The 22,514-nt window shown below is 56.7% G+C and overlaps 2 protein-coding genes across 7 annotated transcripts; one reads left to right on the top strand and one right to left on the bottom strand.

Annotated features, from left to right (window-relative positions):
* Nucleotides 1–63: 63 nt before the first annotated feature.
* On the top strand, nt 64–2,783 carry AVPR2 (arginine vasopressin receptor 2). 3 transcript variants are annotated; one of them, XM_075999731.1, is made up of 4 exons: nt 64–214; nt 784–837; nt 1,200–2,084; nt 2,220–2,783. In XM_075999731.1, exons 2-4 carry the CDS (start codon nt 813–815, stop codon nt 2,423–2,425), a joined length of 1,116 nt encoding a protein of 371 aa, XP_075855846.1. In that variant the 5' UTR covers nt 64–214; nt 784–812; the 3' UTR covers nt 2,426–2,783. The 3 variants fall into 3 exon arrangements, with proteins under 3 accessions (XP_075855846.1, XP_075855847.1, XP_075855845.1); XM_075999732.1 differs by having other exon boundaries at nt 659–837; nt 1,200–1,996; XM_075999730.1 differs by having other exon boundaries at nt 659–837.
* Nucleotides 2,784–3,065: 282 nt separating this feature from the next.
* ARHGAP4 (Rho GTPase activating protein 4) lies at nt 3,066–20,569 on the bottom strand. Of its 4 annotated transcripts, XM_012757242.3 has the most exons (22): nt 19,190–19,989; nt 15,094–15,301; nt 14,853–15,015; nt 14,543–14,605; nt 14,037–14,219; nt 13,068–13,196; nt 12,745–12,966; nt 9,002–9,103; nt 8,695–8,886; nt 8,500–8,584; nt 8,225–8,252; nt 7,801–7,903; nt 6,755–6,815; nt 6,592–6,669; nt 6,320–6,454; nt 6,107–6,212; nt 5,788–6,021; nt 5,628–5,701; nt 5,364–5,547; nt 4,983–5,075; nt 4,685–4,784; nt 3,066–3,620 (listed from the first exon to the last, which is right to left on the bottom strand). In XM_012757242.3, exons 1-22 carry the CDS (start codon nt 19,254–19,256, stop codon nt 3,408–3,410), a joined length of 2,823 nt encoding a protein of 940 aa, XP_012612696.1. In that variant the 5' UTR covers nt 19,257–19,989; the 3' UTR covers nt 3,066–3,407. The 4 variants fall into 4 exon arrangements, 3 of the variants coding, with proteins under 3 accessions (XP_012612696.1, XP_075855842.1, XP_075855844.1); XM_075999727.1 differs by lacking the exon at nt 14,543–14,605 and having other exon boundaries at nt 19,190–19,990; XM_075999729.1 differs by lacking the exon at nt 4,983–5,075 and having other exon boundaries at nt 19,190–19,940.
* Nucleotides 20,570–22,514: the final 1,945 nt, after the last annotated feature.

Raw genomic sequence — 22,514 nt, 5'->3', positions numbered from 1 at the left:
GGGCCCAAAGAGGGTGCCTTTACCCCTTGCTTGGCCGAGCCCAAAGAGACAGAAGCAGCCCGGCTAGGCAAAGGAAGTGAAGCTCTGCCGAGAAAAAGCTGAGTGATCCTGCGCCAGGCCCACCCATCTGTGGCCTTGGTTTTCCCACTTATAAAATGGAGGTGCTCAGCTAAGTCATCTCCCAGAGCACAGCCAGGCCACATGGTCTCATAAGGTGGGCCCTGCTGGGCTGGGGCTGGGGGAGAGCAGGCGCGTGGCACGGAGGCTGCAGCAGGCAGTTGGGGGGGGGTTGTGAAGGAGGCCTGGGGACAGAGCAGGGAGGCATGTAGGAGGGGGTTGGGGGAAGGGGAGGAAGTCCCCTCCTAGGCAGGTCACTCCCAGAGGCTGGGTTGGGGCGGGGCAGCGGTGGAGAGCAGATCCCAGCACCCTGGCCACCTTCACACTGCCACCCAACTGCCCAGGAACCTAGCCAGGTAAGGGGCTGCGAAAGGTCCCCTCCTGTGCAGTCTTCAGCCCTCTGATGGTGGCCTCTCTTGGCCTCTGCAGCGTGGGGTGTCTATGTGTCTACCTTGGGTGCCCTCTCTGAAATCCCATTCTCACAGGCGGCCTGGGTGGGTCCTGGGCTCTGTGTGTCTCACTGTCTATCTTCCCTGCCCAGGAACGAACACACACACACTGACAGGCGTGCACTACCGACGCCTCCCGAGGGCTCCCATCCAGAGACCACAGGCAGCGGGGCTGACCTCTTGGGTGGAGGCTGAGTTTGCCCCCTGTCTCCCCCAGCCATTCAGGACACCTGCCTCGGCCCCACCATGTTCATGGCGTCCACCACCTCAGGTAAGGCTCCAGCACTGCCTCCCCGAGCCAGGTGGGCAGAGTGGGTTTGAGGATGCAGAGAAGCTCCTCTTTCTAGAGACCTCCTCCACCGTCCTCTCTGGGGCTCAGGACAAAGTGTCTGTCTCTCCAGGCTGTCAATGAGCAGGGAGGGGCGGGCATGGGGCTGCAATTCCCCACAGTAATGGCGTCCTTGGAGGAGTCCCCTCTGCTGGGAGTCAGAAAGTGGCATCCAGAGAGGGGCGAGGGAACCAGGAGGCCCAGGTGATGGCTGCCCAGGACACCAGCTCTGGCGGCAGGTGGGAGCCTACTTGGGCCTGCAAGTCACCCCCTAACTCGGCCTTCTCCCCTCCTCCCCTGGCCAGCTGTGTCCGGGCCCCTCTCTCCACCTACCCTGCCCAGCAATGGCAGCCAGGAGCCACCACCGGACACCCGGGACCCGTTGCTAGCCCGGGCAGAGCTGGCCCTGCTCTCCACAGTGTTTGTGGCTGTGGCCCTGAGCAATGGCCTGGTGCTGGGGGTCCTGGCGCGGCGGGGCCGGCAAGGCCGCTGGGCACCCATGCACATCTTCATTGGCCACTTGTGCCTGGCTGACCTGGCTGTGGCTCTGTTCCAAGTGCTGCCTCAGCTGGCCTGGGATGCCACTGACCGCTTCCGTGGGCCTGATGCCCTGTGTCGGGCTGTCAAGTACCTGCAGATGGTGGGCATGTATGCCTCCTCCTACATGATCCTGGCCATGACCTTGGACCGCCACCGTGCCATCTGCCGTCCCATGCTGGCATACCGCCATGGAGGTGGGGCTCACTGGAACCGGCCAGTGCTGGTGGCCTGGGCCTTCTCGCTCCTTCTCAGCCTGCCCCAGCTCTTCATCTTTGCCCAGCGTGATGTGGGAGATGGCAGTGGGGTCCTTGACTGCTGGGCCCACTTTGCGGAGCCCTGGGGCCTTCGTGCCTATGTCACCTGGATTGCCCTGATGGTGTTTGTGGCACCTGCCCTGGGTATTACAGCCTGCCAGGTCCTTATATTCAGGGAGATTCATGCCAGTCTGGTGCCAGGGCCGCCAGAGAGGGCTAGGGGGCGCCGTGGAGGGTGCCGGACAGGCAGTCCCAGCGAAGGAGCTCGGGTGTCGGCAGCCGTGACCAAGACCGTGAGGATGACGCTGGTGATTGTGATTGTCTATGTGCTGTGCTGGGCACCCTTTTTCCTCGTGCAGCTGTGGGCAGCATGGGACCCGGAGGCGCCTCGGGAAGGTGGGTGTGGCTGGGGCTGGGGCCATGGGGGCTACTCAGGCTTGGCTGCACACACACTTTTGTCCCCTGTGCACATGCGGGCTGCTGGCCCCCAGTGGACATGCAGGGTCATAGCCCCACCTGGACACCCCACAGGGCCGCCCTTCGTACTACTCATGCTGCTGGCCAGCCTCAACAGCTGCACCAACCCCTGGATCTACGCCTCCTTCAGCAGCAGCGTGTCCTCGGAGCTTCGTGGCCTGCTCTGCTGCGCCCGTGGGCACACCCCATCCGGTCTGAGGCCCACAGATGAGTCCTGTGCCACTGCCAGCTCCTCCCTGGCCAAAGACACTTCTCCCTGAGGGGCCAGCAGCTGCCTTCCTTCCAGAGGTGCTATGAGCTCAGCTGCCTGGGGGGTAGTCACAGAGAATCGTTCACAGCCTGTGGCTCTAGACAAGCCTCACCATCCCCAGCTCGTCCCCAGCTGTTTGAAGAGGCCTCAGTGCCAGGATGTAAGGCCGAGGGGCTCCTTAGGTTAGCTCCTCCATGCACAGGCCCGCTACCCTGGCAGTGCCTGCCAGGTGAGATAGAAGCCCTGGGCAGCCAGAGAGGAAGGATCAGGGTGAGTCCAGGGTACCCTCCTGTCCATGCCTCCCTAGTCCCTCCCTTCTTCTCTCCCTCCTCATTCTCTCCCTAATAAAAGTTGCAGCTCATCTGCCACACGGTGAGGGTCTCCTTGAATGAGGGGAATGGTGGGTGGGTGTGGCGGCAGCACCCACCCATGGGCTCAGCTCCAGAACCCACGCTGCAGGCAACTAAACCTTCCAAGTCACAGGTCTCCAAGAGACATAACCCTCACATGGACAGCTCTGTGCCAGAGGACCCCCAGTGAAAGCTGTTCTGGCCACCTAACCTATGGTTCTAGTGTCACCTCCCGCATGGAGGTGCTGGGGCCCTGTATCTACCTGCCCAGCCTACCCCCAGACAGACAGCTAGCTCACATTGGGGAATCAAGACATAGATCTTTATGAATCATTGCCACCCCTACCAGACAGCTGAGGAGGAGCCAGGTTGGGTCCTGGCAGGCCTGCTCACCTGAGTGAGGGTGCCCGCCACCCAATAGCTGCTACTGAGCCCTCGGAGCAAAGCCTCCTTCCTTGGCTGCCTCCCAAAGGGACTATACCAGGGTTGGCCATGGAGCTGAGCCCCCTGTTTGGGCAGCTTTACCCTCCTCTATATTTGCCAGACAGGGCCAGGGCGAAGCAAAGGGCTAGGGACAATGGCTGGCATCTGGGTGGCCACCAGGCGCAGGGGCAGGCCTACAGAGGCTCCACCAGCAGCACTTCAGTGTGGCTTCAGGGTTGAGTCCGGGCCCTGGGCATGGGATGCTGAGGGTGAGGCTGGGGCCCCAGGGCCACGGGAGAAGCCCTTGTTCCTGCCTACGTGGCTATGGGACCCGAGGCTGGGGGAGGTGGCAGATGCCAGCTCAAGGCCCTGACAGACAGCAGTCTTCCCCAAGAGCTCCTTAAACACAGATTCCATGTTCTGCGCCACAGCCTGATGGAGGAGAGAGGGAGGGTGTTCAGTGAGTGCACCCCTCATCTGCCAGACCCTGCCGAGGCCTCCACCTGAGCTCCTCCCACTCTAGAAACAAAGGCCTTAGCAACCATCCTGTCACCAGAGCCCCTCCTCTCCATGGGCCACACAGTGCTGGGCACAGCTGCCCGCCCCTCCTCCCTCAGCCTCCAGGCTACCTCCCCTACTTCACACCTGGTTTCTCTCCTGCCACTTTGGTGTTTCTGTCACAGTCTCCTCTGAGGACAGCAATTGCTTGGTCTAGTCCTGGAGTGGGGGCCTCTCTGGCTGGGCCCTGGGCACACTCTCCCTGGCTGAGATCATATTCCCCCGCCAGCCTCGGGGGCCACCAGCATGCTGGAGACTCCTAGGCGAATGCCCTGCCCTAGGGTCTCCCAGCTACCTTCCTCAGCCCCTCACTGCCTGGTTCCTGCGCCTGCGTGTCCCCCCAGACCTGCCTGGGCTCCCTAGGCCACGGGCTAGGCCACACCTGGGGCTCAGTGACTGTCCCCAGGGCTTCCATGCTCAGCCCACCAGTGCTCATAGGGCCTGTCGTACAGAGCAGGGAGCAGGGTCCCCCTACTGTGCCCCTTGCTGGCCATGTCCTGAGCCTGCTCTCTGCTCCCAGTCAGCTACCCCCTCCTGCCTCCCTGCCATCTGTCCCTCTCATCCTCCCCAGTGTGCCAAGAGCCTGCCATGTCACCGCATGGTACCTAGCTTCCTAGAGATGCCCAGGAGCCCCTTGTCCATGCCAGTGCAGACAGCCTTAACTCGAGCCTGCCACTCACTGCTCAGGAACCAAACTCAAAGGCCAATGCTCAAGCCCCATGTCCCTAATCCCTGTCCCTAACGTCCCCACCCCACCCTCTTTCACCTCCTTGGGCTCTGCCTTGGGCCTGCTTATCTGGTGACAAGTAACCCTGAGCTGAGGCCACAGATGGCAGAGACTTAACCTCAGGGAGAGAGGAGTTTGTTCCCTAAGGGGAGGCAGAGACCTCCCAGGTGCGGCACCCCTCACCTGCCACATGACCAGTGCCCCCTCTCACCTTGTCCAACTCCACGTGTGGCTCTTGAGAGGCTGGGACCAAGCAGTGCTGTCTCTGCCCGGAGGGGCCCATGGTCTTAGGTAGGGCACACGGCTCTGGCCTGCAGGGCACACACAGTGAGCCTGGCAGGGGCCCTGGTAAGGCCCTGACCTAACTTGGCAGTGACTCCCCCATCCTGGGGTACAGCCAGGGAGAACAGGCTGTGACTCCCCTATCCTTCAGCAGCCCTCACCTGATAATCTCCACCCCCGCATGGCCCAGTCTGACCCCAGACCCCGCTGGTCTTCCCCGTGCTCACTGATGCATGAACTCCAAGGCCAGGAGACCCTCTGGACTGCTCACCAGCTCCCCTGTGGCCTGTGTTCCTGGGCCCACTGCCTGCTTCTCTGCCCTGGGGGAAGACCAGCGTGGGGTCCTGGGGTCAACAGGCTCAGTGCCAGCCAGAAGTGGTCAGAAATGCTCATTCTTGGGCCCAGCCCAGACCTACAGAACCTGACTTGGGATGGGGGAAGGGCAGCAACCTCGGTTTGGACAACTCCAGTGTGAACACCTCTGGGTGAGCACGGTGACTTCCAGAGCGTGCTGGGTGAAGGGCTGCACTGGGCAACAGCCTTGGGCCTCAAGATCCAGGAGGGTGAGGCAGAACTGTGGACCATCCCTGAGGCTGGGGCCCACTCACCCCATGGGCAGCGTGATGTACTTGTGGGGAATGAGTCCCTGTGCACCGGCGTGTTCCCCTCGCCACCAGTCACTCAAGGCGCGCTCATGCAGCTGCAGCACATCCCCACGAGGGAACGTCAGCTCCTGGGCTGTGCGGCCAGTGTACGCAAAGCAGGCCACAGCCTCCACGACCCCCTCCAGATCTGGGGAGAAGAGGGAGTCCAAGTGGGGAGGAAGTGGAGACCCAGGGTGGGGACAGGGGAACTCCTGCCCAACCCCTCACCATCCTCCCGTGCTGTGCTCTCGGCTTCCAGCTCTGGCTCATTATCCCTGGCCAGGCTCTCCATCTGGGTGTCCCTGAGGTTCAGAGCACAGCAAGGAGCATGAGCAGGCCTCCCCTCCACAGGACTACCCCCACCTCCAAGGCAGCACCAAGACCATACCCCAGGCAGCTGGTAGAAGGTGGTGCCATGCACTTCTCATACACAGGGCCCGGCAGCACTGTGATGGGTGGAAAAACCTGGGCGGGCTGCACAATGAGCGTCTGCACCAGCTGGTTCACCCGGCCCTGCAGGGCCACTGGGTCCTGCCCCGCAGGCACAGGCAGCAGTGTCGGCCCAAAGCACACGGCCAGGTTGTAGGGATCCATCATGTTCTCGTCGCTGTACTGGGCCAGGCTACGGGCACACGTGGGTCACAGCCAGGGAACTTCCACCCTTTCCCCTCCGCCCCCACCACCAGCCGGCCCGGGGAAGCACTCACTGGCCGAGGAAGGTGAAGAGGTAGCGCAGCACCACCAGCACCGCCGCAGGGAGCTGGGCCAGCAGGCTGCTCATGCGCTCCACCCGCTCTGCCGCAGCCTCCAGCTCTGTGGCCAGGGCCACCCCCAGAGAGAACATCATGAGTGGGGCACCACCCACTCATGAGTGGGGCAAGTGGCCCTCCTGCCCAGCCAGCGTGGGGCCCTGGCCTCACCTGAAGAAGCCAGCAGCTCCCCAAACAGGTCTGGGGGGAAGAGTGGGGGCTCCAGGCTTCGGAAGTAGAGCTTTAGTACCCCAGCCACTGAGTCCAGGTCATGGGCAGTGCAGCCTTCCACCAGTGGGTCCTCCCCTGCAGGCAGGTGACATAGTGGGGTGAGGAGGCTGATGGTGTGCTCCAGATTCCACCACACCCCAGCCTTACCTGAGGTAAGGCTGAGCCTTACCTCAGGTAAGGCTTATCCCTGAGAGGGGTAAGCCCATCCTTACCCCTCTCAAAGGCGTCGCGGATTTTTGAGACCTGGAGCTGGGCACCCGACACCCGGAAGATGCCTTCGTGCTGCAGGCCTGTGGAAGGACAAGGAGCTGGTGGGCTGTGGGCCCCTCCCCTGGCCAGGTGGCCAGGGCAGCAGGAGGGCTGGGCCTTGCTTACCGTTGAGATTAATGAAGCGGATGCAGCTCTCCACCACCAGGGGCACAGGCTGGCCTGAGCTCTGGGGACAGAGTGTTTACTTCACACACACATTCTGTATTGTCACTCAATTGCTTTTTATTTTCCCTTAACAATACACTACCGTTGTCACCATAGAGACCTAGGAAGCAGTTTGTTAGATTCACTCCTAAGTGTCCAATAATTCTGATACTATCTTAGGTAGTGCCTCACATCTTATTTGCAAACTATTTGTTGCTGGAATGTAGAAATGCAATCACATTCTGTATGTTGACCTTGAATCAAGTAACATTGCAAAACTCAAATTTATTCACTTAAATAGCCTGTTGAGGGTAAGCAAGGTGGCTCATGCCTGTAATCCCAGCATTTGGGGAGGCTGAGGTGGGAGCATCCCTTAAGGTCAGGAGTTCAAGACCAGCCTGAGCAACATAGTGAGACCCTGTCTCTACAAAACATAAAATAATTAGCCAGGCGTGGTGTCACACACCTGTGGTCTCAGCTACTCGGTAGGCTGAGGCAGGAGGATCGCTTGAGCCCAGGAGTTTGGGGCTGCAGTGAGCTGTGATGATGCCACTGCACTCTACCCGGACAACAGAGCAAGACCCTGTCTCAATAAAATAAATAAATAGGTGGTCGATTCTTTTGTTCTATGTACCTAATCCCATCATTGCGAATGACAGTGTTATTTCTTCTTTTCTGATCTTTCTTGCTTCCCTTGTTTCACTGTCAAGGTCCTCTGTACCATGTTGGCCACAGGTGGGGCTTGTGGACCTCTGTGTTGATCCCACTTGCAGGGGAAACCCTCAGCATCTCAGCCTTAGAAACAGTGCTGCCCTATTACTAGTTAGGATGTGCCCTTCAATTAGTGGAGGCCATTGGAGAGACCAGCAGAGGTCTGGAAAAGGCCCACTCAGAAAGGGACAGTTGACTAGTTGCCAAGAATGAAGGACACTGGGATCAAGCAGCTGTTCAGCCACGGAACGTGCAGGGTGGGTTTGAGCAGGAGGAGTGCAAGGCAAAGCACATACCTGGATAAACTTCTCCATGTCTCCCCCAAAGAGTCTCTGGTTATACTGGGAGTTGGGGCGAGGGTGGCGGCTCTTCTGGAGTTTTCTCTGTGTGTACTGGGTCCTACAGTGAACAGGAGCGGGCATGGGGCACAGGGTGCCTCATCCCTGGCCAGCCAGGCAGGGCTCTGGACGGCTTCCCCCCCCCCTTTTTTCTTATGACAGACTCTCAACTCTGTCACCCTGGGTAGAGTACAGTGGTATCATCATAGTTCACTGCAGCCTCCAACTCCTGGCCTCAAGTGATCCTCCCGCCTTGGCCTCCCAGAGTGCTAGGATTACAGGCGTGAGCCGCCTGGACATCTTGAGTTATTCCACAATTCACTGGGCAGCAGAGCTGAGCCCCAGGTCCTTGGAACAAGCCAGCCCCTCATGAAAGACTCACCAAGACATCTCCCCCTCCTCCTTGTCACCTGGGGAGGAAAAAATGCTGGTCTGCCTCTCAGGCAGGAAGGCTTCAACCTACACCAGAGGGAAAGGTGTGGCCTAGAGGCTCAGAGCCAAGGGTGAGAGAGAGGCCGGGACCCTTGCTGGGTCAGTCCCCACACGCCAATCAACCTCTCTGGGTGAGGAGGTACAGGGGCTGGGTAGGGGTTTCCAGGCAGGGGAGAAGAGGGCGGTGAGTCTCTGCCCTGGGGGAGGGAGGGAGGAGGGGCCCACCTCGTTGGATGGCCTCCTGTAGCATCTTGTGCTTGGCCTGCAGCTTGGCAAGGATGCTCCGCCCACTCAGGTACTCCTGGAGCTTCTGGGAAGCCCCAAGAAAAGCCCAGAGTTTTAGTGCTGGCTCCAGCCCTCCCTCTGCCCCAACCACATCCCTTCATGTTCCCTCCCCCCACCTCGTCTGGCCCTCCCCACCGTGATGTAGAAGGTCTCTGTCTCCTGCTGCTGGCCCCGTCTCCGGCTTGCCTGCCGGGTGCCTGGATCTGAGCTGGTGGACTTGAGGGACTCAGTGGAGGGGCTGGTTTGGAAGGAGTCAAGCACATCCCTGTCATCTGATGCCACCACCTCCAGCAGGGCCTGCAGCGTTGCCTTCAGCGTCTTATTCACCTGGGGAGGGGACAACACCAGGGCGGTAAGAAGTGGGAGAAGAAGTGGAGGATAGAGGAAGGGGAAGAGGAGGCCACTGCAAACCCCTGTTCCCACCCAGGCCAGTCACCCATACCTCCTCTGTCTCTATGGTCTGCCGGTCCAAGCAGCTCTGGATATTCTGGGCTCTGGGCACAATCTCATCCCGCAGTTCCATCTCAACCCGGATCTCAGCCACCTGCAAAGGGGCAGCACGCAGAAGCTGGGGCCTGGGCCTGCTCACAGAGAGCCCAGGCGGGGGAGTGGGGATGAATAGCAGACACCCAGACCCCTGTGGCATAATGTATGAGCAAACTGTGTTTTGCCCACACAGTGGACACCACTCAGCCATGAAAGGCGCAAAACCTGCCCCACACATGGCACGAAAGGCCCATGAAAGGATGAGGCCATGCAGCTTACAGATCCATTTACATGAAACGCCTAGACAGGTAAACGCAGACACAGTAGCTGAGGGAGGGGGAGGAGTGACAGCTAACAGGTACAGAGTTTCTTTTTGGAATGATGAGAATGTTCTGGAATTAGATACTGGTGATAGTTCTACAACTCTGAATATGCTAAAAACCATTGAATTGTATACTTTAAATGGGTGAATTGTATGGTATGTGAATTATATTTCAATAAAACTATTTATTTAAAACAGAATGGTACGCTGGGAACAGTGGCTCATGCCTATAATCCTCCAGCCAAGGCAGGAGGATCACTTGAGTCCAGGAGTTCAAGGTTACAGTGAGCTATGACTGTGCTACTGCACTCCAGCCTGGGTGACAGAGTGAGACCCTGTCAAGAAAAGAAAAGGGAAAGGAAGAAAGAGGGAGGGAGGGAGGGAAAGAAAGAAAGGGAGAGAGAGAAAAAGAAAGAGAAAGAGAAAGGAGGGAAGGAAGAAAGAGAAAGAAAGAGACAGAGAGAGAGAGACAGACAGACAGACATGCAGCATCCCTGCAGTGAGTGTCGTACAGAGGTGCAAACGGCATTGACCACTTAAGGAGGAAAGAGCCACAACACCAATATTTGGGGCTTCCTCAACAAAAGAGCTGAGTTGCTGCACAGTCACCCTGTGGGGTAGCCCACTGTTGACAAGCTCTGTTTACACACAGGAAATGTCTAATCCACCCTCAGTGTCTCCTCGTAACTGGGAACTGATGGCCAAGAATCTCCACTTGCAGGAAGCTCTACAATGGATGACAGAGAGCAAATGCAGGAGCAAAGGGACATCAAGAAGATACTGCACCCACAAAACAAGAACAAAAGGTTATTTTAAACAGGAATGCAGAGAACAAAACAGAACTCTTAGAAATAAAAAACATAAAAGTAAAATTTGTTTTTAATTCAACAAGAGAGTCAGAAAAGACAGTTGAAGAAATCTCTAAGAAGGCATTATAAGGTATGGAAAAAGAAAAGAAAAGGAAATTAGAGAATCAACTCATTAGGTCCAATATCCACTAACAAGGATCGCCAAAGAGAGAGAAAAGGAAATTAAGGGGAGGGCATTATCAAAGGAATAATACAAGCCCCAAATATCAAGATATAACTTTCCAGATGCACAGGACCCACTGGCTGCCCAGAACCATGAAGTAAAAAGGATGCCCAAGGCTTATCACCATGAAATTCTACAACAGGGTGGGAGGGAGAAAAATTACAGGTCATGTACAAAGCTTCAGATATTGAAATGACATGGGACTTCGCAGCTGCAATACTGAAAGCTTGAAGACAAAGAAGTAATGCCTTTAACATCCTAAAGGTAAAACGACTTTCACTCTTGAACTCTACACCATCCAAACTACCAATCAATTGCAAGGACAAAATATAGACATTTTCAGATACACAAAGCCAAGAAACCACTGTGGAAGGCATCCACCAAAAGGAACCTGAAAAAACAAGAAAGATTCATACATGGCATCCAGGAAATACAGGGTCCAACGCAGAAGGAGCAGCAGGATTTCTTGGGATGATGCGGGGGTGGGGTGGGGGGGTGGTGGTTCCCAGCCAGCAGCTTTGCAGGAGGTCGAGAAGTCAAGCAGTTCATGCTGCAGGACTCCAGGGAGGGCACAGAGGAGACAGGACCCACAGAGTACCTGGTGTGGAGGACAGCCCTGGGAGGCCTGATCTATCTGAGAGTGTGGGCATGAGGTGGCAATGAGCACATAGCAACGGGCATGTGCTGGTGATAGTGACTTACAAAGCTAAGCAGCATTGTAAGATGGGACAATTATTTTTTTTTTATTTTTTTTTTTATTTTTTTTTTTTATCTTTTTCACCACTATACTAACGAGGAGGGACAATTATTAATTCCAGAAGAAAATGCAAAGTTGTCCAAGGAAGGACAAGTAATCCTAATACGGTACATGGCTCAGCTGGGAACAGTATTTGTTTTTGTTTTTGTTTTTTGTGAGACAGAGTCTCACTGTGTTACCTGGGCTAGAGTGCCGCGGCGTCAGCCTAGCTCACAGCAACCTCAAACTCTTGGGCTCAAGCAATCCTCCTGCCTCAGCCTCCCAAGTAGCTGGGACTACAGGCATGCACCACCATGCCTGGCTAATATTTTTTTGTATATATTTTTAGTTGGCCAATTAATTTCTTTCTATTTTTAGTAGAGATGGGGTCTCACTCTTGCTCAGGCTGGTCTCGAACTCCTGAGCTCAAATGACCCACCCACCTTGGCCTCCCAGAGTGCTAGGATTACAGGCGTGAACCACCACGCCTGACCTGGGAACAGTATTTGTTGTCATCATAATTTTTTTCCTCGCATTGTCACCCAGGCTAGAGAGCAGTGGTTCAATCATGGCTCACTGCAGCCTTAAAGTCCTGGGCTCAAGCAATCCTCCTGCCTCAGCCTCCCGAGTCGCTGGGACTACAAGTGCACACCACCATGCCTGGTTAAGTTTTAAATTTTTTGTGGAGATGGGCTCTTACTTGTTGCTCAGGCTGGTCTCAAAGCCCTGGCCTCAAGCAATACTACTGCCTCAGCCTCCTAAAAAGCTGGGATTACAAGCATGAGCCACTACATTGGGCATGTTTGTCATCATAATTTAAACACTGAATGTTAATTTAGCCAAAAATTCTGGGATGAACACACTGGGAGAATGAGATAGGGAAGCGTGTGGGCAGCCAGGGGAGACAATGGTGGTGGAAGGCAGCAGAGCCCACTTGCGGCTGTTTCTGGGAGTGGGAGTTAGGAACGGGAAGGGTTAGACAATGACTGCATGCCTTTGTAAGCCCTGGGTAAAGCTGGACTTTTTAAACTATGTTACTTCGGTCAAAATACACAATAAATCAAGTTTCAGCCGGGCACAGTGGCTCATGCACTCTGGGAGGCCAAGGCAAAAGGATTGCTTGAGTTTAGGAGTTCAGACCAGAATAAATCAAGTTCCAAGTCAGCCCCAAAGGTGTCCCATGTAATCCCAGGCCATATTCAATGCCCATTAGGATAACCTGTTGAAGGAAAAAACATCTCAAGGGACAAGCAAAAAGATGCCTAATCATATCTTACTGCTTATATGGTCCATTTCCTCCCACGTTTATATTATAAAAGTTTTTAAATGTACAGAAATATTGCAAGAACAATATACGGACAGCTACATAGCCACCCATGACCGAACGTCAACAGTTAATACTTTGGCCACTGTGGGCACATGTGTAGGCTGTACCCTCCGACAATAGCCTCTTGCAAATGGAAGCAAGAAACCTTCTCTAGTGAGCTGCATTTGCCCAAAGCCAAGTGTGAATCATGTGACCAACCCACCACTACAGTGAAGGCCAGAGAATGCAAAGCCCTTTGGAACCATGCTTGGGGCATTAAGGGCAGCAAGGAGTGACCCTCACCTCATCTCCTTCATGGGGCTGGTAGTCAAAACGCAGTGGAGGACAGAAGGCAGTGGCATGCACCTCGAGCACCTTGGCCTTGTCCCCTGGGGGATCCAGGGCCTCCAGAGCTTCCTCCAGGCTGCTCAGGCCCTGCCTCTGGGAGGTCTGGGTGCGGCTCTCAGCGGCTGTGTAGCTCCGGAGCACCTGCCCCAGGGCCAAGTGGAACCCTGTGTCACAGCACTGAGGAGGAAGCAAGGAGACGTTCAGGTGGGCCCTAGAGCTGTGGCCTCTGAGCCCGGGTGTGCTGAGCACCTGTCCCTGCCCACCCACTGAGGACTCACATCCATGAGGTCCAAGACATCATGCAAATAGTAGTTGCTGACAGCGGCGTTGACACTGGCCAGGCTGAGCAGGTACTCGTTGCGAGCCTTTGTGCACTTGAGTTTGTGCTCCAAGAACTTGGCCTGACGCTACTCAAGACAATGCAAGCGCGCCAGGGTCACCCACTTGGCCGGCCTCCCCCCATCTCTGGCCTTCCATGTAACATCCACCCCTTCCCCTTGCCTTGTGGACAACTACACCCAATGTCCCACAGGTCCCTCAAACTCAATGTAGCCCAGAAGTCCTGCAGGGAAGCACTGGAGGGCACTCTAAGTACAATAGCAGGGGAACTTTCCCAAACACAATCCAACATTGTCACTTGCCACAAGAACATACAAAGATGCCCAATTCCCTCCTCTCCTCCCCAAGTCTCAGGCCAGCAGCCCCAGTCCCACCTCAGGTGGGCCCAGACCACTGCCCTCTGCCCCACCTAGCTTGGTAGCTCCATCCTGGCATTTCTCAACCCCTCCAGTCTCTCTTCAGGGGCCACCTTGAATGCTCTTTCTACTTGCACATCACCCAATCACCCATCCTAAGTATCTTCATGGCACAGCTGAAAGGCAGGGTTGTGGGGGAACCAGATTGGAGCACGGGGAGGTGGGGGGGATGGCATAGGGCTGTCTCGGGCCTAGTGACTATTCTCCTCCCCCCGTCTCTCAGGCCAATGGAGCCTTCTGTATTCAATCCCTGTAACCCAATGGCATTGTCCTGCCACTACCACCCCTAGCTTAGGGACCCCTCTAGAGCTAGGAGGGTTGGCTGGACCAAGGCCCTCCCCCCATCCAGCTCTGGCTTCCCCCTCCACACAGCAGGCCCCAGTGAGGGCTCGGGACTCTCAGGGACAAAGGACAGGAGCCAGAGCCTTCAGAGATGAATAGGCAGACGGCCCAGAGCCCGTAGGCTGAGTTCAAGGTGTCCTCCAGGCTCACCTTCTCCACCAGCCGCCCTCCCTTCTTGAGGGAGCTCTTGCACAGGGTTCCTGCCTCGACGGTGGCAGCAGTGGTGGTGGGGATACTCCGGCCTGCCCGCTTCTCCTCCTGTCGCTCGGCTTCACGGAGCTTGGCCTCAGCATTCATGCTCTCTGTGTGGTACACCTGATATGTCTTCTTGGCCTGCAGGGAGGGCCAAGACAAGGCAGCCCGCTGAAGGCCGTGGCCACAGCCAGCCCCTCCTCCCCACCTGCTTCCATCTGGGGCTCAGACCTGAGCTGGGCGATCCTATATGAGTACTCGGCCCTGTGCCAGGAGCAGGATGCTGCAGCCTAGAGAGAGGGGGCCATGGCCCGGGCCCCCCAAACCCAAGTCTCCCAAGGGCACCTGCTTCTCCTTAAGCCAGGCTTGGGGATATGTGCTGGCGTGGGGGTGTCCTCGCCTCCCTTGGATTGGCGTTTCTCCCTGGGCCATCGGGGCAGGCCCTTCCTCTGTTGTGTCCTCACCATCTGGAGCTCCGAGACCACCTCCATGAGCTCATCCTGTAGCTGTTGTTCCAGATCCTTACTCTAGGGGTGGAGGGGGGAGTGTGACCACAGCACTGCCCCAGTGCAGCACCTGCCACAGTCTTGGGATGACCCACCGTGCCTCAGCTCAGCACTCCAGGCTCCACCCAGCTCAAGCCTGCACTGCCTGATGCGCTCCTGGCCTCCCATGCCCTCCCAGTGGCAGCACCTCTGGATTGAGCCCCATGGACTGCCCTTACTAGATCCTGAAGCCTCCAACACCTCCTGTGGCCCAGGGTGAGAGCCATACCTTCCTCACGATGCGCCCCACGTCCTCCGCGATGTGGCTCAAGCGCTGGGCCAGGGGCCCAGCCAGTACCTCACTGAGGGCGGCACTCTCCCGGCTCTGCTGCCGTGTCTGCTGCAGCAGCACAGCCCAGCAGTGCAAGGGAGACAAGAGGGACGGCTCCTTCCTGGAGGGAAAGGGGCACTCAGACTGAGGCATGGGAGCCTCGGACCCTGCTGTGGCCATCTTGCAGAGTGTTGCCTACCGGAAGCTTTGGTGCTCCCGGCTGCTGCCCCCCAGGCGGCCTCCACGGCTGGAGAAGCGCTCGGCCAGCTTGTCCAGGCCCCGGGAGTACTCCAGCTCCACTTCAGCACGGCGCCGCATGAACTCCACCAGCTCCTGCAGCAGCTCCCGCCGCAGCTCGCCCTGCAGCTCCAGGCAGCGCAGCTGCTCGCTCAGCTGCCAGCGCATCTCTGCAGAGGGGACCACTGCTCAGGCCTGGCCAGCAGCGTGGGGTGGGAGAGACAGAGACTCGCAGACAACTGTCCCGTTTGCCCTGAGGGCACCTTTGTACCTAGCCTAGGCTAAGAGCTGGAGCTAAAAGAGGAGGAAGGAGGCAGGAAGTTCTGGGCTCACCTGTCCTGCTGAGCTTGGGGAAGCCTCCTGCGGAAGGGACATGTGTGAGGAGGCTAAAGGGAAATGGCCAGACCCAACTGGTTGAGGAGGAAGGAGAAAAGTATCCCAGGGAAAGGCAAGAGCTATGCAAAGGCCCAGGGGTGAGAGGCGGCATGGCAGCTCTGGGAAGGCTGAAGCTGTTCACAAAGGGCGATCAAGACCACTCAATCCCCCTCCCTCCCTGGTTCCTGGAAAGCCCCTGATGGCTTCCCCTGCCACTTCCTTCCCCTGGGGTACCCAGGACCCCGGGTGCAGCAGCCTCCCTGCAAATGCACAGATACACAGGGCTGCTCAGGCGAGGCTGCTTTGGTGTTCTGCTGAACCTGCAGGGAAAGGACAGTACCCCAGTAAGGCCCTGATAAGTGAAGGGATGGGCAGACTGGCCTGTGTCTTCTGTCTCCAGTTCCCCCTCCCTGCCCCCTCACTCCACTGGCCTTTTGACACCTTATCACTGGCTTGATTTGGCAATGCTGCTTCCTCCATACAGATCTAAAGCAAAGAACTATCCATCTGACAAGCTTAAGCAACCTGTTGAAAACACTTTTGCCAACCACCGAGTGCCCAAGCAAGCACTGGGATCAGGATCTCGAATAAACAAGACACTGTCTTGGCTTCTGGCAGGCAGACTGCCCACTTACCAATCTCTGCCCACATCCCCAGGGAGGCACATTAATTGATTTCTAAATTTATCAGAATGTTGATTATGCACCCATTTTGTGGCAGGCACATTCTAGATACAGTGACAAAGAGGGCTGGCCAAGTGCCTGCCCTCCAGGAGCTGGGATTGGAATGGGGCTCAGATAGCAAGTGGACAGCCACACATTAGAATGTCCAGGAGCAACAGGTGCTGAGAAGACAAACACACAGTCATGGTCACAGTGGGAGGTAGGGGGCAGGGAGATTCTCTTAGTAGAGGATAGGCAAGAGCAACACTGGTTAGAGTAGGAGGCTGGAGCTGGCTGTGCCCAGGCAGGTGGGGACAGATGGCACAGAGCCTGTGATCCATAGAGGGCTCACAGCTGGACTCTGATGGGGGGGGGGGCGGCACCACAGCAACAGAGCAATATAGTCTGCCTTCACTTTAGGGCCCCCTTGCTGCCGGTGGATTCCAGGTGGCAGCTACTGCACTAATCCAGGCAAAAGACAGTGTGGGCTCAGAGCAGGGAGCCAGGGTGGAGGCAGGACCTGGGCTAGCTGTTCACTGTCTTGCCAGTCATTTCCCTGGAGGCTGTTGCATGGGGCCTCCCCATCTCTCTCCTCCTCTGATTTCCTCTTGGAGACTGTCCCCTCCCTACTCTTGGCCCCTGGGGTTGAGTAGGGTTGGCCTCTCACTCCCTGACTCCAGCTGCTCCCCTCCCAGGCCCCACCAGTCTGGCCAGGTGATGTGCTCAGGGGCCCCAGCCCTAACCCTCCCACTGGAATTACTTTCCACACTGGGTACCAGAAGCCTGGGGAGGAGGGTACTTCCCGACAGCAAGAGCAATGCAGAGCAGGGCAGAGTCCCCAGCGCCAAGTGAGAGAGGGAAAGAGTCTCCTCATGCCATCTGAGGTATACCATTAGGGTAACATTTTTTTGGATAAAAGTAAATTTCATTTCAAGAAAGGCCTCAGATGACTGTGCTCACCTCACCTTCCCTCTGGAGCCTGCCCCACCCTGCACTGTCTTCCTGGAGGAATGCTATCCCTGGGGCCCGACTGCAACTGAACAGCAGACCAAACCACAGCTTTATTCTTCCTTGCCAGCAGCGAAAGCCGACTGGAAGCCATGGCCAGGTCCAGATCCACATGCACTGGCTGGTGCCAGGTAGGAGGCTGGTAAATTGCAAGCCAATTGCATTCATGGCCTTCCCAGGGAGCACAGGCAACTGGTGCCTAGCCCCTAGCCCCTGGGCTGTGCCACCGCAGACCTTTCAGACCTCAGCTCAGATGCAAAGTCATAAGAGAACCCTTTCCTGACCTCTCCCCATACCAGGTCTGGCCCTCCTGCTACCCCCTTCTTGGCTTCCTGCACTTTCCCTTCATAGTGGTTTTCATCACTGAAATTCATTGTGTGCTAAGTTGTTTACTTTATGTCTCCCTCACTAGATCTATGAGCCACATGAAGGCAGGTACTGGTTCTCTCTTGTTCAGCACTGTATTCCCAGGGCCCGGAACAGAACAGCTGTATACAAAACGTCTGGCAAAAAGAGAGCTAGAACCCAACTAGGCTTGATTACAGAGCTGGGTTCAGGCCCCACCGATACTTCCTGTGAACAAGGCATTCAGTCTCACTTCTGCTGACAAGCAAAACAGAAGAGAAGATGGCCTCCCAAACCAGGACTATGTTGATCTTTCAGAATTTAGGATGTTGAGACAGTGACCTTATTTTTAAAGCATGGTAGGAAGTTTTATGGCAGGTCAGGGTGGGATGGAGACGCAGAGCAAGTAAAGAACATCCTAGACCTGTGGTCCCTAAGCCCAGGCCGCAGCCGGTACCAGTCTGTGTCCTGTCGGGAAAGGGGTTGCCCATCTCCACCTGAGCTCTGCACCCCTCTCCTAGCCGCTACACTCCCCAGCCCAGCCCCATCTGTGGAAAGACTGTCCTCCATGAAACCGGTCCCTGATGCCAAAATGGTTGGGGATCACTGTCTTAGGACAACCTTGCTCAAACCCCAATTTTTCATTGTGAATTAACTGACCCCTATTTCCTGACTGCAGTTTTCAAAGTCCTTCAGATTCATGGCATTTTGGGGAAGCAAGATGGGGATTACTATCTCCATCTGAGAAATGATGACACCTGGCTCACCCTGTGCAGGCACCTCAAACTGGCTCTGCACATAGGCTGCCTCTCCCAAGAGCAGATAATTGGGGCCCACTTTCATATAGATCGCTTATGCTGAATAAGTACATTGGAACCTGCATCTCTGGGTTGGAAAGTACTTCAAGGGTCATTTCATTTTACCTCCGAGGAGCTGTAGTGCTGTGACCACAGGCAAGTCACTGTACCTCTAAGAGTTTGTTTCTGCAGTCAGTAAAACAGAGCAATTGAGGGTAATGCAGGGGTCAGACATCTGAAGGCCCATGGGAACCGCTGGTGCTTAGGCACTGCCTTCTTTCCTTTGCAAAGTTACCATCCCCTGAGTAAGACCAGCAGAAGCTGTTGGCTAAGAGTTTGCAAAGCTGATTTGCATGTGATTTGCACAGGGCTGTTTATCAGAATTCAAAGAGGTTTAATTTCAGGAGGCTGAGAAGCCAACCCTGTTGAATCTCTCAAGCCAAGATTCACTCCACCAGCTTGGCCCAGAGACATTGGCCCTCGCCTCAGAGCCACCTCAGTGCTAAGGGGAGGCCAAATGTGCTGGGGCTCTAGGGACTGCAGTGGTGTTAGGGCAAGGTGCTCACCAATATACTCACTTCAACTCCCTTACCTCTCCCCAAAGTCAAGGTGGTTGATTTCACTTGAGCTAAAATGCTGCCTTCTCGGGGTACACCTTGGTGCACGTGGTCCCCCCTTCCCTGAGACCACCAGCATCTCCACTGAGCCTCAGGTAGGGAGGGGGATGGCAGGTGGTTGAAGCCAAAGGGCACAGGGAGGTGGGCAGGGGGCTTGGGCTCCCTTCACCTCCCCCTCCAGAGGTCACTGGGGGAGAGCTGCACCAGGCCAGCAGCCGACAATTGGGGTCCCTCGCGACCCAGCGCCCTCTCACCTTTAACTTGCGTCTCATACTCAGCCTGCAGCCCCCGCTCCCGCCGCAGCTTCCCGTGCCCAGCCATGGTGGCCAGGGCCGTACCGTGGAAACCTGCTGCTCCCACGCAGCTGCCAGCAGGCCGGGCGCCAGGACCTTGGTCGCTCCAGCCAGCACCCTGCGCCAGCTCCACCCCGCCCCGCCCTCAGCACTGCTCCCAGTGGGGCGGGGCGGCACTGCCCCCAAGGGGCTCCTGGATGCAGGGAACCTCTTCCAGCCCCAGTGTGCCCCAGGCCTTGTCACCCCTTGCCAATGGGCCTGCACCTAGGCTGCCTTGTGCCAAAAAGCCCTGTAGCGAAGCAGCCAGGGCGGATGTGAGAGCCCCAAGGTGTCCAGCAAGCTGGTATCCTTGGCTGCCAACCCCCAACCTCCAGAAGGCTGTCTCTGGTCACCACTGCCAGACTGCACCCTTCACACGTGGCCACTGGCGCACAATACCAGTGGGCATTAATACCATAGCTGCTCCAGGTCCTGGACTCCCCCTGGGTAGCCTGCTTCCCCCAGACATCAGATGGGGCCAAGTCACAGCCCTGAGAGAGGCCCAAGGAGCCTTGAGAGCTGAGGTGGGAAGTTCCAGGGGAGGGGTGAGGGTGGGGGGAGGAACTTCAGCACCTTTTGTTCCCTCCAGGCCCCCTTGGGGGAAGGGAGCAGGGTTCAGCCATGGTTCCCTTTCTGCTCAGCCACATATGGGGAACAAGCCCCATTTCCCCATAGGTGGTTACCACTTCCTGCTGCCGGAAGAGACACTTCTGACTCTTTTCCCCTGCAGCTTGCACCTGCCCTGTCCTAGGCCTGCAGGTGGAGGGGAGCTCCCTCAGATCAAGGTCTTAGCTAGGCTGGGGGCCAGTCTTAGGGCCTCCTTCACCCAGGGCACCCCTCTCTACCACAAAGCACCAGCTTTTCTCCAGTAAATTGGGAAGGCAGGTGGTGGGTGACAGGCAGACTGAACAACTGGCTTCAGTTTGGTGGGAGGGAAATTCCTGGGGTATAGATGGTAGGAGAGGAGCAAAGCACTTAGGCACTGGTGTGTGTGTGTGTCAGAGATCCAGGTATGTCGTATGCATGGACGTCAAAGTCAGGCTCTGTACAAATGTGGGCACACATGACCTTGACCTGCGGATCTGGCATGGAGGGGAGACTGTGCAGGTATTTCCTGCCTTTCAACTAAGAGCAATTAATTCTCTTACCCAGAAGGAAAAAACACACTCCTTCAGCTCCCTGCCCCCTTCAGCTCCCTTCCAAGGCCCTTCTCTAATGCCATGTGTCCACAGGGCTTGGGGCTTCAAGGCCTGGGTGCTGGCCAAACCCTGGCAAGCCCAGAACCTGGATGGACTTCCAGCAGCTGACCCCAGAAGTACCAACGTTAGAATTCTCAGGCGAGGCCAGAGTCCCAACCCCCTCCCACAGCAGGCACACCTGAACCTGCTCTTGTTTCAAGAGAGAAACAGGTCCTGCGCCCCACCGCTGCCTCATGCCAAGAGGAACCAGGGACCCCTGCCCCTCCCTAGCTAACCAACATACCCCGCCTACCCCCTAGTCTTCCATCGGAGCTGATACTGGTCCCGAAGGTCCCTCATTCATCCAGCAGAGCCAGGCACAGGGCTTAAGCACACAGGGAATGGCTGCTGAACTGGCCTCAGCCCCTGCGTTCAAATGCTCTCATTAGTCCTTTTCTAACTCCAGAAATATTCACATGATGCCCCCATTCAGCCCTGCTTTAACACCCTGAGTGTTTGGCACTTAAGGCACTGAATGAAACTGCCCCCTACTGCTCGCTCTATCCTTAGCTCCATTGTTCCCCTTTAGAGACCCAAAAGCCAGTTATCCCGCAGAAGGTGAGGACCAAGCCGCTAACCGCTTGGAGGCGGAAGGAGCGGCTGAGAGTCCAGGGGCCCGACAGGGACGCAAGGCACGAAGGACGGAGGGCAGAGGGCGAGGGCGGGCCAAGTTCGCACGCGGAAGGAAAGAAGGCGTAACTGGGCACCGCGGGAGCCCTACCTAGCTCCCTCCCACCACACCCGGGCCAAGGCGCGGCCGAGCCAGCCGCGCATGCCCGCGCTCCCAGCCGCGCATGCCCGCGCTCCCAGCCGCGCATGCCCGCGCTCCCAGCCGCGCATGCCCGCGCTCCCAGCCGCGCATGCCCGCGCTCCCAGCCGCGCATGCCCGCGCTCCCAGCCGCGCATGCCCGCGCTCCCAGCCGCGCATGCCCGCGCTCCCAGCCGCGCAGAGCCCGGCCAGGTGCCGCCGGACCAATCAGAGCCTGGGAACCGCAGCGCAGAGGGCGGACTAAGGTTCCGCCTCCGACCAATCAGAACACAGCCTCGCCCGAGCTGGCGAAACGGAGAGCGGCAGGCGCGTCTTCCGGTACTGGCCCCTGCCCTCCTGCGCTCTAGTAACTGCTAACCTGGCTGCTGGCTGTCTTAGTCACGTGCCTGGCGCCAGCCAAAGGGAGAACGGAGGTACAGGACAGGATGGTGAATTGTTCAACCTACACATAGAGAGCAGTGTGCCATCTACAGTAGCAGGGGCATAAGGTATAGTGTCAGGTCGGGAGTGCAGAACCCGCCCAGGGGCTAGAAGCAGCAAGTAGTGGCATTACAGAGGGAAGGATAGGAAGGAAAGGCCCAGGAGCAAGGGTTAGGGTTAGAGTGAGGCCACGGAAAACAGGATTTACATTCTGCTTGAAACTAATGGTGGATACATGACTTTATGCATTTGTCAAACTCCATAGAAATGGTACAACGCAGAGGGAACCCTAAACTAGGGATTATAGTTAACAATAACGTGTCAGTATTGGTCATCAATAGTAACAAATACACCACCTAATACAAAATGTTAATAATACAGGAAACTGAGCAGAGAAGGGGTGGGTGGAACCCTGTACTGTCTGAATAATCCTGTACATCTATAACTACTAAAAATAAAGTCTTAATCATTTTCAAATGCAGGCTCAGGTTAGGGAATACACTGGAGGTATTACGGAGGCTGAACACAGAGCACTCGCTGACCATTTGGGTGGCAGGGGAGGGAGGAATCAAGGATAGTTGACAGGGCTTGAGCAATTGGGTAGCTGGTTGGGCCATTACCCAGATAGGACATCTATAGGTAAGCGCAGTGAGCAGCTGTACTCCACATCTGGAGCCCAGGAGGTATGAACTGGAGCTGTTGTAGCTGAAAGCAGGTAGCAGTAGGGAGAGAAAGGAGCTGAAGGTGGGACAACAAAGGACCAGGCAGAGGCAGTGAAGGCCACCAGGAATGGGAAAACCACCTTTGACGTTTGAAGCTG

Source organism: Microcebus murinus, unplaced genomic scaffold (assembly GCF_040939455.1).
Source record: "Microcebus murinus isolate Inina unplaced genomic scaffold, M.murinus_Inina_mat1.0 scaf003_hap2_Mmur4.0, whole genome shotgun sequence".
Classification (NCBI taxonomy): domain Eukaryota; kingdom Metazoa; phylum Chordata; class Mammalia; order Primates; family Cheirogaleidae; genus Microcebus; species Microcebus murinus.
This window is presented reverse-complemented; position numbering and strand designations above follow the sequence as displayed.

Coding starts and splice junctions, on each gene's coding strand:
- AVPR2 (XM_075999731.1), top strand. CDS start 813: ATGTTCATGGCGTCCACCACCTCAG. Junction 838..1,199: donor CATGGCGTCCACCACCTCAG/GTAAGGCTCCAG, acceptor TCCCCTGGCCAG/CTGTGTCCGGGCCCCTCTCT. Junction 2,085..2,219: donor CCCGGAGGCGCCTCGGGAAG/GTGGGTGTGGCT, acceptor GACACCCCACAG/GGCCGCCCTTCGTACTACTC.
- ARHGAP4 (XM_012757242.3), bottom strand. CDS start 19,256: ATGGCTGGGCACGGGAAGCTGCGGCGGGAGCGGGGGCTGCAGGCTGAG. Junction 6,455..6,591: donor CCGCGACGCCTTTGAGAGGG/GTAAGGATGGGC, acceptor ACCTGCCTGCAG/GGGAGGACCCACTGGTGGAA. Junction 4,785..4,982: donor GCCTTGGAGTTCATGCATCA/GTGAGCACGGGG, acceptor TGTGCCCTGCAG/GCCAGAGCCGTGTGCCCTAC.